This window comes from Lipophrys pholis, assembly GCF_963383615.2.
Source record: "Lipophrys pholis genome assembly, chromosome: 20".
Taxonomy (NCBI): domain Eukaryota; kingdom Metazoa; phylum Chordata; class Actinopteri; order Blenniiformes; family Blenniidae; genus Lipophrys; species Lipophrys pholis.
The window spans coordinates 6,756,605-6,769,055 of NC_137648.1; the positions used below are offsets into that span (position 1 = coordinate 6,756,605).

The window sequence follows — 12,451 nt, forward strand, 5'->3', positions numbered from 1 at the left end:
CATTTGGCTCTGCGTGTTCCTGCCTCTTGTTTCTTGAGGTCCCTGCTTGGTACGCACCTTAATTGGATTCTGTGTCTGTATTTAGGAGGGCTTATGAACTTGTGTGTACAGTAAGTGTGTTTGTGTGATTGAAAGTACAGCGGAGATCCAATGTCACATTCATTTAACATTTCTCTCTGTTTTAATCCATTCCTCCCACCCATGTCAAACATAGACAGCACCCAAACATTAGTCCTACAGCCAGCATGTCAGACCTGTCACTGTATGGTTTTCCACATTATTCATATCCATAGAGTTTGCTCGTCTTTGTTTTGTTGCCAGGCTCGTCGTCAGACATTAAATCGACTTCAACAGGATGAGAGCCAAGCACTGTTGTGCTTTGGCTTCCCTGAGTGGTTTTCACAGGGCTTCATGGTGACATGACCCAGTGTTTGCTTCTTCTTGATGCTTTATTGGGAGTGTCACACAGCTTTTCTCTCCGTCTCCGCAGGAGGCTGAGTGGCACTGCGACGAGTTCACCAAGGGAGCCTGCTTCAGCCGAGGAAAATCGGAGGTGAGTTTGAGCGAGGCCTGAAGGCAGTTATCGTATTGATTCAGACATATGGAGAAAAAACACATTGTATTTTCATCTGTGTCAACATTTATCTCTGTTGAGTTGTAAGCACTGTCACCTCAGAGCAAGACAGTCTTTGTGGCGTTTGCATGTTTTACCTGTGGATGGATGGATGGATGGATTGAAGGATCAGAGTATTCAGTCTTAACCCAGCCTCATTATACCATCAAAATGAAAATAACAAAAAAAAAGACAACAAACAAAAGACCAAGATTAATCATAGTCAAGCTTTTTTTTTTAATTATTATTATTATTATTATTATTATTATTATCATTATTTAAAGCAAGAATTCTTAAATCAATTCAAGCACATACATCGGCCACATACAGCTCAGCATCATCTTGAATGGGCTGCAATAGTAAAGTAGTGCCACATCAGCAAATAAGTGATGAAAATGGCTATATTTTCACAAAAGCTAAACAATATTACTGAAATTATTGTGTTATATTACTTGTGTTTGACACCCTTGCAATTTATTTGAACAAAGTGGAGTACTCCCTGAATGGCCCCCAAGCCTGACTTCTAACCGGGAATATCCTGACTATGACATGAGAGTGCAGGCCATTATCACACCATGACGCCATGTGAAAGCAATCCAGCAGAAAATGATGAGAAAGGACATCGGGCAGTGAGACAGAGGGGACACAGAATTTCTCATCTGCAGGCACCAAACACAAATCTGATGATATATATATACACATGATAATGGTTGCTACGTCACATTTCACATTGCACCCAGCAGAGCCTCAGAAACTGACAAATCAGCTTATACTAATTTGGAAAATTGAACTCATTCTCTTTGGGATAAGTTGGGGATAAGTTGCTGGAATACAAACAATTACAAACCACAATGCAAACCGCAACTGTCACTGACCAGATTTCTGGTCTGCAAAGTCCCTGCCTCCCTGATTATTCACTGTCCTCCTCCGGGCCTGGTTGACTACAGAAACACCGCATGAATGGATGTTGGCCCCCAGATGTTTGGCTGTCCGATGAGCACACTGCGCTGCATAATGTCTTCAGCGTAAAAATAAAAAATCTATATGGACAGAAATGACAGATCTCCTTTTATTTTTACAGACATTCGTTTCAAAGAGCCCATCACAACCAAATAGCAATGACTTAAAAAAAAAAAAAGGTAGTTATGATGAAACATGATGAGTCCTCAAAGCAATATGCGGCTCTTTATTCTGCCGTTACATATACACAAGCTGGGAATCCCTGCTTTTTGCGTGGGTTTGAAGTCAAAGAGGATTTAAATCCAAAATACGATGAGGTAAAAACCTTCCCAACCACACCTTAACTCTCATTCATGGGGGCTCCTATTGTTTTTGTAGATTCTTCTGGTGCACATGTGAATGTTTTTGTATGTGGTTGGCTGGCATGCAGCCCCACAAAATACATGGTTTAGAGTCAAACTTGACTTGTAGGTGAACTGCCCAGCCCCGATCTGTTTTCGTGTGTGTGTGTACATGTGTGTGTGAGCACACCGCCATGTATTTATCCTCCTGTGAAAGGTGGTTAGGGACCCATAATAGGCATGCATGGGCTGGCCAGCAAAAGATAACTGTTGTGAATTACAGACCAAAGCTACCTCAGTCCTTGAGAGTCGCCGCTCCCTGACAGAGCTGAATTGTTTTGCTCACTGTTCCTTTCTGAGGATCAGCTCCTGTGATGTACACTAAGAATAGCATTAAAAGACTTCATTCCCCGGCAGCTGACAGGGCTTTCAATGGTTTATTACCCAGCTCAATGCGCTGCAATATACCATCGCTTAAGCTATTACACAGATACCGTCCCAGCGCTTTGAGTGAATTTACAAGTGATTGTATTTTTTTTTTTTCTAATCTACGCATCCACTTCTTTCCTTTGTATTTGATTTATTTCAACTAAGAGAAGAAAGGAGAGTTAAATTGACTTGACAGGATTTGATTGCTCTCTGTTGTGTTTTATAATGCGAGAGCCGGGCAGAACAGCCTCTGCATTACAGTACGAACGTGGAACATTTGTCAGGAAGTTTTCATAAACAAGTCAAGACTGAGGCTGGATAAATATTAGACATGTTTATTTACTGTAGAAACAAACTGCAGGGGAGAATTGAGTTATGCAGGCCCCTCCACTCCGCACCACCATCCCTGCACCCACACACGCAAATACAGAGGGCATAAAGAGATGCACAAACAGGGCAGATATATAGACGCATTACAAGTCCGACTACTCGTGCACACAACTTGTGTTTTGGAGGTACACGTGCGGTATAAACACACAGGCGCTCTCGCTCGCTCACACACCCACGCACACACACATGCTTAAGCTGTGCTTAGCACCAGGAAACGAGTTGTTTTATGAGTCAACCTTCATATTGATAGAGGGAAATAAAAAGCCCTCTCCCCCCTTCCTACCACCTCTGCTACTATGCCCTCCACTCCTAAATCAGAGGGTTGAGAGGGTGAGGAGGGGCAGAAGGGGGTTGCCCTGGGCACTTCAAGTGGCCCGCACAATAGCAGATTTACAAGGTTTTAAATTTCTACGAGGGGCCTCGCCAACCCAACCCATGGCCCCTTTCAGATGGAGGAGACTCCATGAGTTTATTGCCTTGTCCTTATAGGACGAAAACAAATGCCGCTCTCTTGCATGAATACTGACTACTGTCGTCACACCGACAACAGAATAGCTGCCGTTAATGGAAATCCTCAGCAAACCCCGACGAAAACCTGACCGTGAAGTTGGGCGTTCACGATCTTCAGTGACAATCAATCACGCAATCAATCATTTACTCCATCGGTCTCACTTTATTGGTTGAGCACTCTTTAACTGAGTGCTTCTGCTAGTAACCCAGGCGAAACACCAGAGGATGCGTGAGCCAAGAAAAGGGTGTGAGCTTGTACTTCACAATAATTTAGAGACAAGCGGTTCAAATCTATTAATGCAGAGAGAGGGCTAAAAAGAAACATGATTGAATGAAGTATGTGAGAGGCAACATTTTCAATTCACTTTTTGACCCGTCAACAAAGGAAAGGCAATTTTCCAAGCTAATCCTGAGTGGTCCTCTCCCACGCGCAATGCATTTATCTGCTCCTCACCTTATTCAGATCCCTCACCAAACCTGGTCCCTGTTGAATTAAGATGTGACATGGCTAAGCCGTGTGTGCATTAGCCTTGATTTGACTCTGTCGAGCTTGGCCACGTTTCAGAGCAGGCCTCCCGTTGTTCCAGGTGTTTTTCTCATTTATTGGCATAAAATGCAATTTTGTCCCTGTGCCTAATGCTGCTGCTTGTCAGAGGATAGATAATGGCATCACTGCAACTGCTAACTCTGATATGTGTGTTTGCTGGTGTGCTTTCACAGGAGGAGTGCCAGAACTACATCAGGGTCCTGCTGGTCAATGGAAACAGGTTGTTTACCTGTGGCACCAACGCCTTCACCCCCATCTGCACCAACCGAACAGTAAGAACCACTGCAAAAGTTATTATATTTTATGTTCGCATAAAGACTAGAGATGCCTAATCCAATAAAATTCACTATTATGAGGGAGCTTTTCTGCCGCTTCCTTCAGTAAGGACATCCAGCATGGCTGATTTGGTACATTTTATATCAGCTGCAACCTCAGCAGTTTGTGGTTAAGTTCCGCATCGGCAGCAAGAATCGAACCAGCGAACTTCCAGCTACAAGCTTTTCTTCCCTGACCTCTAAACCACCATTACACCCAATCAATGCCACTTTTAATACAACTGTAAAAGTTAACAAATGTCAGTCTTAATCCAAGTAAATGTAGAAAGAAATGTTGGGCAAAAAGCAAAACCCTGCAAGATGATCCACGTATATGTGAAGTAGATAAAAGAAAATGCCTCCAACTATTTTAAACGGCAACATTAAGATGAATAACAACAACCAGAAGCACAGAGCCGGTTTCATTTTCTTAGTCATAGAGCTCATAATAGTTTCTTGTGTATATGAAATATCGCTGGACAAAAGAAACTGTAAAAGCTTGGTGGGGCTCTTAAAAGAAAAATTACAATAAAATTAATCCACGACTTTGTAAATAATTTATCACATTTTTATCGCACCGCAGTCCCAGAAGCAGCAGCTTTAGTTGAGTGAATCAATAAATAGGCTGCTTGTGTTCAATACAGCAGAATGATGTTTATGTATTTCACATGTATATTTACATGCTTTGTTTTAAGCTTCTATTGTTGACAAAGGCTCTGGCATCTGTACTTGTGGCGACATGCCTGGTATATATTGGATACATATTTTTAACAGGTTGTTTTTTAACGGAATTTATTAATCTGAAGGTTTTTCAAAAGGATTTGTAGTGGGAGCTTTAACCAACAGATTTGTTGCAGTGTTTGAACTTGTTTTAGGCCTGATCTAATAAATGCTCGTCTGTATAAAACCAGACGCAAAGTTGATATTGTGCTCATAATCACGTGGAAGCTGATCTCCTATGTGGACGCACCGTGGCGCATAAATTTAGAATATTGGGATAACTTGATCTCCCAACCAGTTAATGCTCACAGAAAAATGTTCGACACACAGCATGAGTTACAGTGTCTGAAAACATTTGCGTCTTTTATTGTGTCCGCCTTTAAAAGGATCAGCTCAGCCTGTAGCTGAAGTGCTGCTGAGGTGCCACATCTCCTCCGCTGGCCTAGACATCCACAAGAGATATTTCCATGCTGTTCACCTTTTATTGTCTTATAATCTTTCCCTAATCCCTTTTATTGCTTTTTTTTTTTTTTTTTTTTTTTTCTTCACACAGTTTTGATTTTGTAACCAGTCATCTCCGAGATGTATCTCCTATATTGTGTTTTAACTCTTCGGCATTACATTTTGCCGCTTGTGGGACTGCACCGCTCCGTCCAACCGCTTCCACCATGGTTAATCTGGGCAAATTAACATGGAAACAATACAGTTTGCAGCAAATGTTTTTGATGCAAACATGGCCTATTGCACACAAAATCCTGAATTAAACATGCCTGTTTTAGACGATGATGGTGTTATTCTTAGTTGATCTCCTGCAGAACGTACACAGGCCGAAAGTTCAATCTACTCGCGTAAGCAAGGCAATGTTGCTCGCTTAGTCAATTTGTGATAGACAATCAAATACTTTTTTTTTTTGAATATTATAATTTTATTCATTGTAAGAATCTGTACACTTTGTGTCTCTGTACTGTGGCAACACTGTGCTCTTTCCTTTGATTTGCGGATGCACAATTCAACAAGAATATAAGAAGACGTCTCTCTTTAACAATTCAGAATCCAAGCTCTTCCTAAAAGTTTCGGTAACATTACAAAGCTGCTGACAGCAAAAACCCTGCAGCCTGTCTCTGTTGATTATGTAAACCCAGCATTATAGTCTCGTGGCGGTCCCTCAATAGTGCCATATCCACATTGCAGTGCATTATAGGAGTTGACAGCAGTTTTAGTTGTCCTTTTATCCATGAATGCATCTGAATACAGTATTAATCTTGAATAGCAATGATATGTCAGGCTTGTAGAGCAAACAAATATGAGGGCTAAATTGTTATTGAACGAGCTGACAATGTCAGACGGAAAAGTCAAGGTTGATCAGCACATTTAATTAAGGCGCGATCTTGATATCACAGGATTCACTCTTCACGCTCTCGTAGCTGTTTTTTGCTTCCTGGCGTGCAGTCGGCTGTGTAGGCTAATTATAAAATGAATCTTATTAAGCCCTCTTATTTAAAAAGTTGTGTTACCTCCACCTTGTTAATTGTCGTAATCCAAAATATTTCCTTAAAGACATTAGTCCAGATAACCGTCGAGATGGCCTCGTAGGAAACGAGCTGTGTCTCGTCTGTGCTGCTTTCGCCCGTCTCCGTGAGTCACTGCAATCATTTAGCTCCTTTTCTTTGTGTCGCGTCACGTCAAACTTTCTTTTCCTGTATTTCTTTCTGGTGCAAGGCAAGGTTTTCTCTCCTCTGTCTCTTTAGCCTCCTTTTAGCTCTTAATCCTGCGTTTTAAAGGGACGATTAGTCAGACTTTCAGTTTGAATTGCTTTTGTGTTTCAGCAGGCTTTCGACACAGAGAGGGCAACCCGATATTTTCCTGCTGTATTAACTATTGGATTCTGACTTGCTGCCGCCCTTTTATTTTTATTGTTAAAGCAAACTGTGTAAATAACTGTGTTTCCTGGTAACTGAAGTGTCAGCAATTCTTTCCCACTTGTTGGTAGCATATACCCACTGAAGCTCAGAGTACGGAGCAGCATTTAAAATGTCACAGTCTTGCTCTTACCTTGGAGCAGCGATAGCAGGGCATCAAATATCTGCGTCTCCCTCTGTTGGTTTTTAAGAGGAGGACGTAGGAGTTTACTATTATGATGACATTTGTTTTTGTCCAAAAGCACTGCATCCAAAGGTCACTGGCTTATAATGACTGTTTACTGCTGTGAAAATACATATAGTTGAAATGTCATGACATTATTATGGCTATATTTCATCTGGCATTGTCACATTTACCCTCTGAACATCCGTTAATGTGAAACACGAGCCGCTAACAGCAACAACATTGGAATCAGATTTAGTATGGCCCGTAGTGATAAAGAGAGAACAAGAGACATGATTATGTTTAAATAGGAAAGAAACATGAAACAATGGCAAATAATGTGCGATTCGAGTGGTTTTGTGTGATTACATTATGAATATATGCCCTCAACTGTAATTTATTTCATTCAACTTCAAGACGAGTTTCTTTACATACTCAGGGATTGCAAACTGCAAAGTTTCACCGTATGTAATAAAACTTTTCAATGGCAGACATTCAAAAAACAAACAAAAAAAGGAAGAAGTGCTTTATGTGTTTGTTTCACAACTAATTGAGTGGGAGCCATAATTACCTGTACTGTCATTTTTAAAACTGCGCATGCAAATAGACTGAAAAGGACTAAAGCTAAATCATTCATTAAAAAAAATGGGCATACTTGCATGCTAAATAAATTTGATACATCTTCTTTCCCAAGGACTAACTATAATCTAATCCAACAAAGAGTTACGAATTCTTATCTCACATTTGCTGTAAGGAAACACCAGAGCCAAATGAATGTGAAATAATTCCACATGATGGTAAAATACTGACATAAACACATTCAAAAATACAAATATACAAGGAATAAGAAACATCAATACTAACATATGACAAGTGTGAAATAAGACAGAATAAATTGAATAAATACATTAATAAATAAGATACATGAATATAGATTAGCTAAAAGTGGGTCTTAAATTGGCTTCTAAATAAGGCAACATTATGTGCTGCTTTCAGTTCATGTACATTCATCGATCTGCCTGAAATCCTGCCCTCAACACATTGACATTTAACCATGAATCGTTATTTCAAATCAGCTCATAATATCAATCTACAGGCTTGACTCTCTGCATTAATGATTATTCATGAGGAGTGAGGACAAGCCATCCGATCAAAATGGGATGGTGGGTAAAATCATTGAAACTGTGATGTCTGAAGTGAAAACATGTCGTCTTTCTACTTTGTCTGTCAGATTTTATTCTTCCAATTCATACGATCAGCATGGGTTTAAGTTGTTGCACATTATTGCCTCAAAATGTGTGATTTATTTTTTGGTTTGTATTTTAAATGGCATGCTGTCTTTCAGTTTCACTAATTCTTTATTTCCATACACTCCACATCAAATGTTAAAACAGTTTGATGATCAAATGTTATTCATGAGCGTTTCCTTAAAATGGAAACCTGACTCTTGTCACGTGTCAAGCTTTTTCCATTGTGCGAGTAGCTATGGATGAGAAGACATATTAGCAAGACGAAGAAATTGTGTGTGACTTTGCACTCAAAGTCACCTGACAGTCACTCTGATGTGTCGTTTGCTTGTCACACATCGTGGGATATCATTGACATTCCTCCCCATTAACACGTCTCACACTCCACACAAAAGCTTGTGGCTAAGTTTTCCTTGTCATGGTGCGAAGTTACAAAATTCCCTCAATAGCCACAATGGCTTCTCAGTGGTGGGGATACATAGCACCCAACTGGCTCTCAAAGCAGTCTGTGGGCTGTCTCTTTTTAAAGACTCTCTGTCAGAGGCTTTCAAAGCGGCTTCAGTGTCCCACTCGGGCAGCTGTGTCCACGACAGAGACGACTTTCACTCCGCTCCTTCAAAATGCAAAGGATGCGCTGCAGCCTGCCGTGTTTTCCTAAATGACCCAATTGACCTAAAAATGAGTGTTCTGGGTGTCAGAATGAGCGCCGTCAATACCGGGCTTTCAGTTCAGGCTGGTGGAGCTCGGACAGGGCTGCTCTGTTGTGTTGTGGTTTGGGTAGAACGGAGGTGGCAGGAGTTAGCAGAACCCTCCATCCAAATCGACCGGCTCCAGGAAATTGGCTGAAGAAGTCACCCGGATCCCCCAAAGCGCTGCTCTGAATGGAGTCCGGAGTTCTTTGTGGAAAAAGGGAAGAAACCCACAGATTATTCAGTGAGAGGGAACGTCGAGAGGAGACATTGAGCTTGAAATCATTCGGAGAGTCGAGGTCCTTCAGCTGCGAGTCAAGCATGTGGAACCCGACTGATTGATAGAAACCTAATTGCAACTAGAATAATTTTAATAATGGTGCATTTCTGAACTTCAGATTAGTGCAGTCGTATTGCATTTGGCTTCAGAACTCGGATGGGTGCAAAGCCGATGAGCTAATCCCCGCACACTGTGTTTACTTTTGCACCATAAAATATAATTACATCTTGGATTTTTGAAATTGCATTACTCCTTTTATGGTATTTAAGGCTGAGTCACTGAGCTGTGGCCTGTACTTTTTTTTTTTTTTTTTAAATATGGACCAGTGCAGTGTGTCAAGGCTAAGCCAGGGTCACGCTGTAAAGTATTTTTAAATAGCGGACAGCTGCATTTGGCTTCATATACAAACGCGGTTCGCAACAACTTTGTCTCAAATCAAGCCTCTTTGAGCTTCTCAAAGATGTACTTTAAGAATATCCAACCAAACGGGAACAAACCAGCATAGAAGTGCATGAGTAACTTCATTTAAGAGGCCCGTTTAGGCACCGCTTTCTTAGCAGGTGGTTTCTTAACATGCAACATAAAGCAGCTGGTGTGTTTCGGTGTTTTTATGTCGCTAATGATTCTAAATATGTTCTCTGATTATGCTTCCCGCTCCTGACGGCTATGCTCATATATATATATCGGTGTGTGTATTTCGCAGTAGATGTAAACTAAACAAAACATAATGAGACCATTTTTTTTTTGTCTGTACCATTTGCATATTGGCAGCAACAAACAAAACATTTCCAGCCTCTTCTGGTTTGCATTTTAATGGTGCCCTCTGTTACTCCATCCCATATTTTTATGCAGGTTTTGTGCAATAAAAAAAAGATTTTCCCCCGCCTTGCATATTGTATTTTACCTTTTGAGATTCTTAACACATTAGGCTGTAACCATCAACATCATTCCTACTTGAACAACTCACGTGTTGTTTCCTTTATTTTCTTCACCCTCGTCACTCTTTTTTTTTTTTTTTATGTTATTCTACTTTGCAGCTGACTAATCTGACAGAGATCCACGATCAGATTAGTGGGATGGCTCGGTGTCCCTACAACCCCCTCCACAACTCCACCGCCCTCATCACCTCCAGCGGGGAGCTCTACGCCGCCACCGCCATGGACTTCTCCGGGCGAGACCCCGCCATCTACCGCAGCCTGGGCGGCATGCCACCGCTGCGCACTGCCCAGTACAACTCCAAGTGGCTAAATGGTAAGGCGCTGCCAAAGTTTGGCAACCAGAGAAATGTTAAAGTTTATATAAATGTTTGCAAAAAGTTCCTACAGGAGGACACATTTCAAAAAAAAAAAAAGAGAGAGAGAAAGAGAGACACACAGAGGAGTTTGTTTGTTTTTTTTTTCTTCTGTGCCTTATTTGCTTTCTCCCTTCGTAACTTTTGAACATCAGCCCTGCAGCTGGTAGGGAATCAATGTTTTGCTCAAGGAGGCTTGAGCATGGCAGATGCTTATCTAGCATGGGAGTTGGAATCGGTTCCTCTTGAAGGATTGCATTCCGTCTCAAAATCGCCGCTGTGCTACGCAGCACAGTGCAGTGAATGCTGAAAAAGGGGACATTCTGTTTAGAATGCTTTGGTTGCCTTTCATCAGTAAAAACAATTATTTTCAAAGTTACTAAGCAACTAGAAAATCTTTTCACTCTAACCTTTCTTTCAGGTAAAGCATGAAATTGTGAATTGTTTAAAAAAAAAAAAAAATCGATGTCTTTCCCCCTGAAACCTCAGACGCCACTTCAAGCACAAACCTCCTTTGTGCTGATTGAGGAACTTCAGACAGCTTAAGGTGTCCAGCCTACAGAGGAGCAGGTCAATCAGTATCTTGTCAAGCAAGTGACTTTTATCTGATTCACATTTAAGCTAAATTGAAAAAATAAATTAAAAACTACCAGATACGTTGCTTGGCAGCAACCTTCTGGGAGAAGGTTTAATAACTAATTTTATGGCGAATTGATTTTTTTTTCCCCCCTCCCTGTCTCCCCTCTGCACTGCCCAGGTGGAGAGGAGAAAAAGAAAAAAAAAAAAGTGTTGAAATGAAGAGAGGGGGAAACACTTTCATTTAAAACCGAATTAAATCACTGTCAGTGAGAATAAAGTGTGCGGTTCAGATCCAATAATGTCATACATAAAGATGAACGTGTTACTTGTGACTGTGTCGCGGAGGTCGCGTGTTTCAGATAGGGTGAGCGCTATTACGCGACACCTGTGTCGGTCATTTCTCATCCTAACCTTTAGGTTTGGCGAGTGAAAAATGAGTTTTCTTATTACAACACAGTGTCATTAATAACGTGGCCTGTAGTTATTAATTCTGATCACCTGCTGTTGTGTGAGCCGTGCGCTCTCACACACACGCACACACACACACACACACTGAGTCAATCAGTCATAACACGCCCCCATCTACTCTCCCACTCCCTCTTACTCCCACAGCCTTAACTGTATTTTCTCTGTAGTTTTTCTTCTTCCCTCTACTTTATCTTCCTTTGGACTGTCTTCATTTTTTTCATGTCTTCTTTCTCCGTCTGACATTTTTTTTCTCACGTTCCCTCGCCACTTGTCCCCCAACAGAACCGAATTTCGTTTCCTCTTACGACATCGGCAACTTCACCTACTTCTTCTTCCGGGAAAATGCTGTGGAGCACGACTGTGGCCGGACAGTCTTTTCCCGTGCCGGGCGTGTGTGTAAAAATGACATCGGTGGCCGCTTCCTTCTGGAGGACACATGGACCACCTTCATGAAGGCCAGGCTGAACTGCTCCAGACCGGGAGAGATCCCCTTCAACTACAACGAGTTGCAGGGCACCTTCTACTTGCCTGAGCTGGAGCTGCTCTATGGCATTTTCACTACCAATGTGTAAGTGACATGAGATTATCTGGTTGTGAAATTAATTTACATTCACAGGAAGGAACATCCGAGTTCCATGCTGCTTTTTACAAAACGGGACCTGATTTGTTAAGTTTCTGCTCCTTTGTGTTTGGTTTGCATGTGTGTCAAATAAGGGGTTTTGTGTACATTTCAAACTGTTTACATGAGACGAGCCTGCTGTAAGTAGAAGATTCTTTGCTTGAGTTCATCATCATGTGATGGGATTGAACGCTGAACCCCCAGCAGTAGAAAGACAGTTGTGACGCCAAGACAGTTGATGTGTTGGACGCGGAGGCTACCAGACGTATAGGTGCATTACAGCAAATACATGTCAAAGCCGTGGGAATCAGAAAAGCAACTAAGAAGATTCAGGAAAAGACTGCAAGACCTGAGAAGTGTCTATACCACAGA

The 12,451-nt window shown here is 41.5% G+C and overlaps 1 protein-coding gene across 1 annotated transcript in view; it reads left to right on the forward strand.

The window, feature by feature from the left end:
* Positions 1 to 12,451, forward strand: part of sema5a (sema domain, seven thrombospondin repeats (type 1 and type 1-like), transmembrane domain (TM) and short cytoplasmic domain, (semaphorin) 5A) — a 142,275-nt gene that overhangs the window by 64,577 nt on the left and 65,247 nt on the right. Inside the window, exons 5-8 of the mRNA XM_080489449.1 lie at positions 491 to 553; positions 3,964 to 4,062; positions 10,160 to 10,373; positions 11,743 to 12,028. Of these exons, the coding sequence (XP_080345575.1) occupies positions 491 to 553; positions 3,964 to 4,062; positions 10,160 to 10,373; positions 11,743 to 12,028 (662 nt within the window). The remainder of the gene's footprint in view (positions 1 to 490; positions 554 to 3,963; positions 4,063 to 10,159; positions 10,374 to 11,742; positions 12,029 to 12,451) is intronic.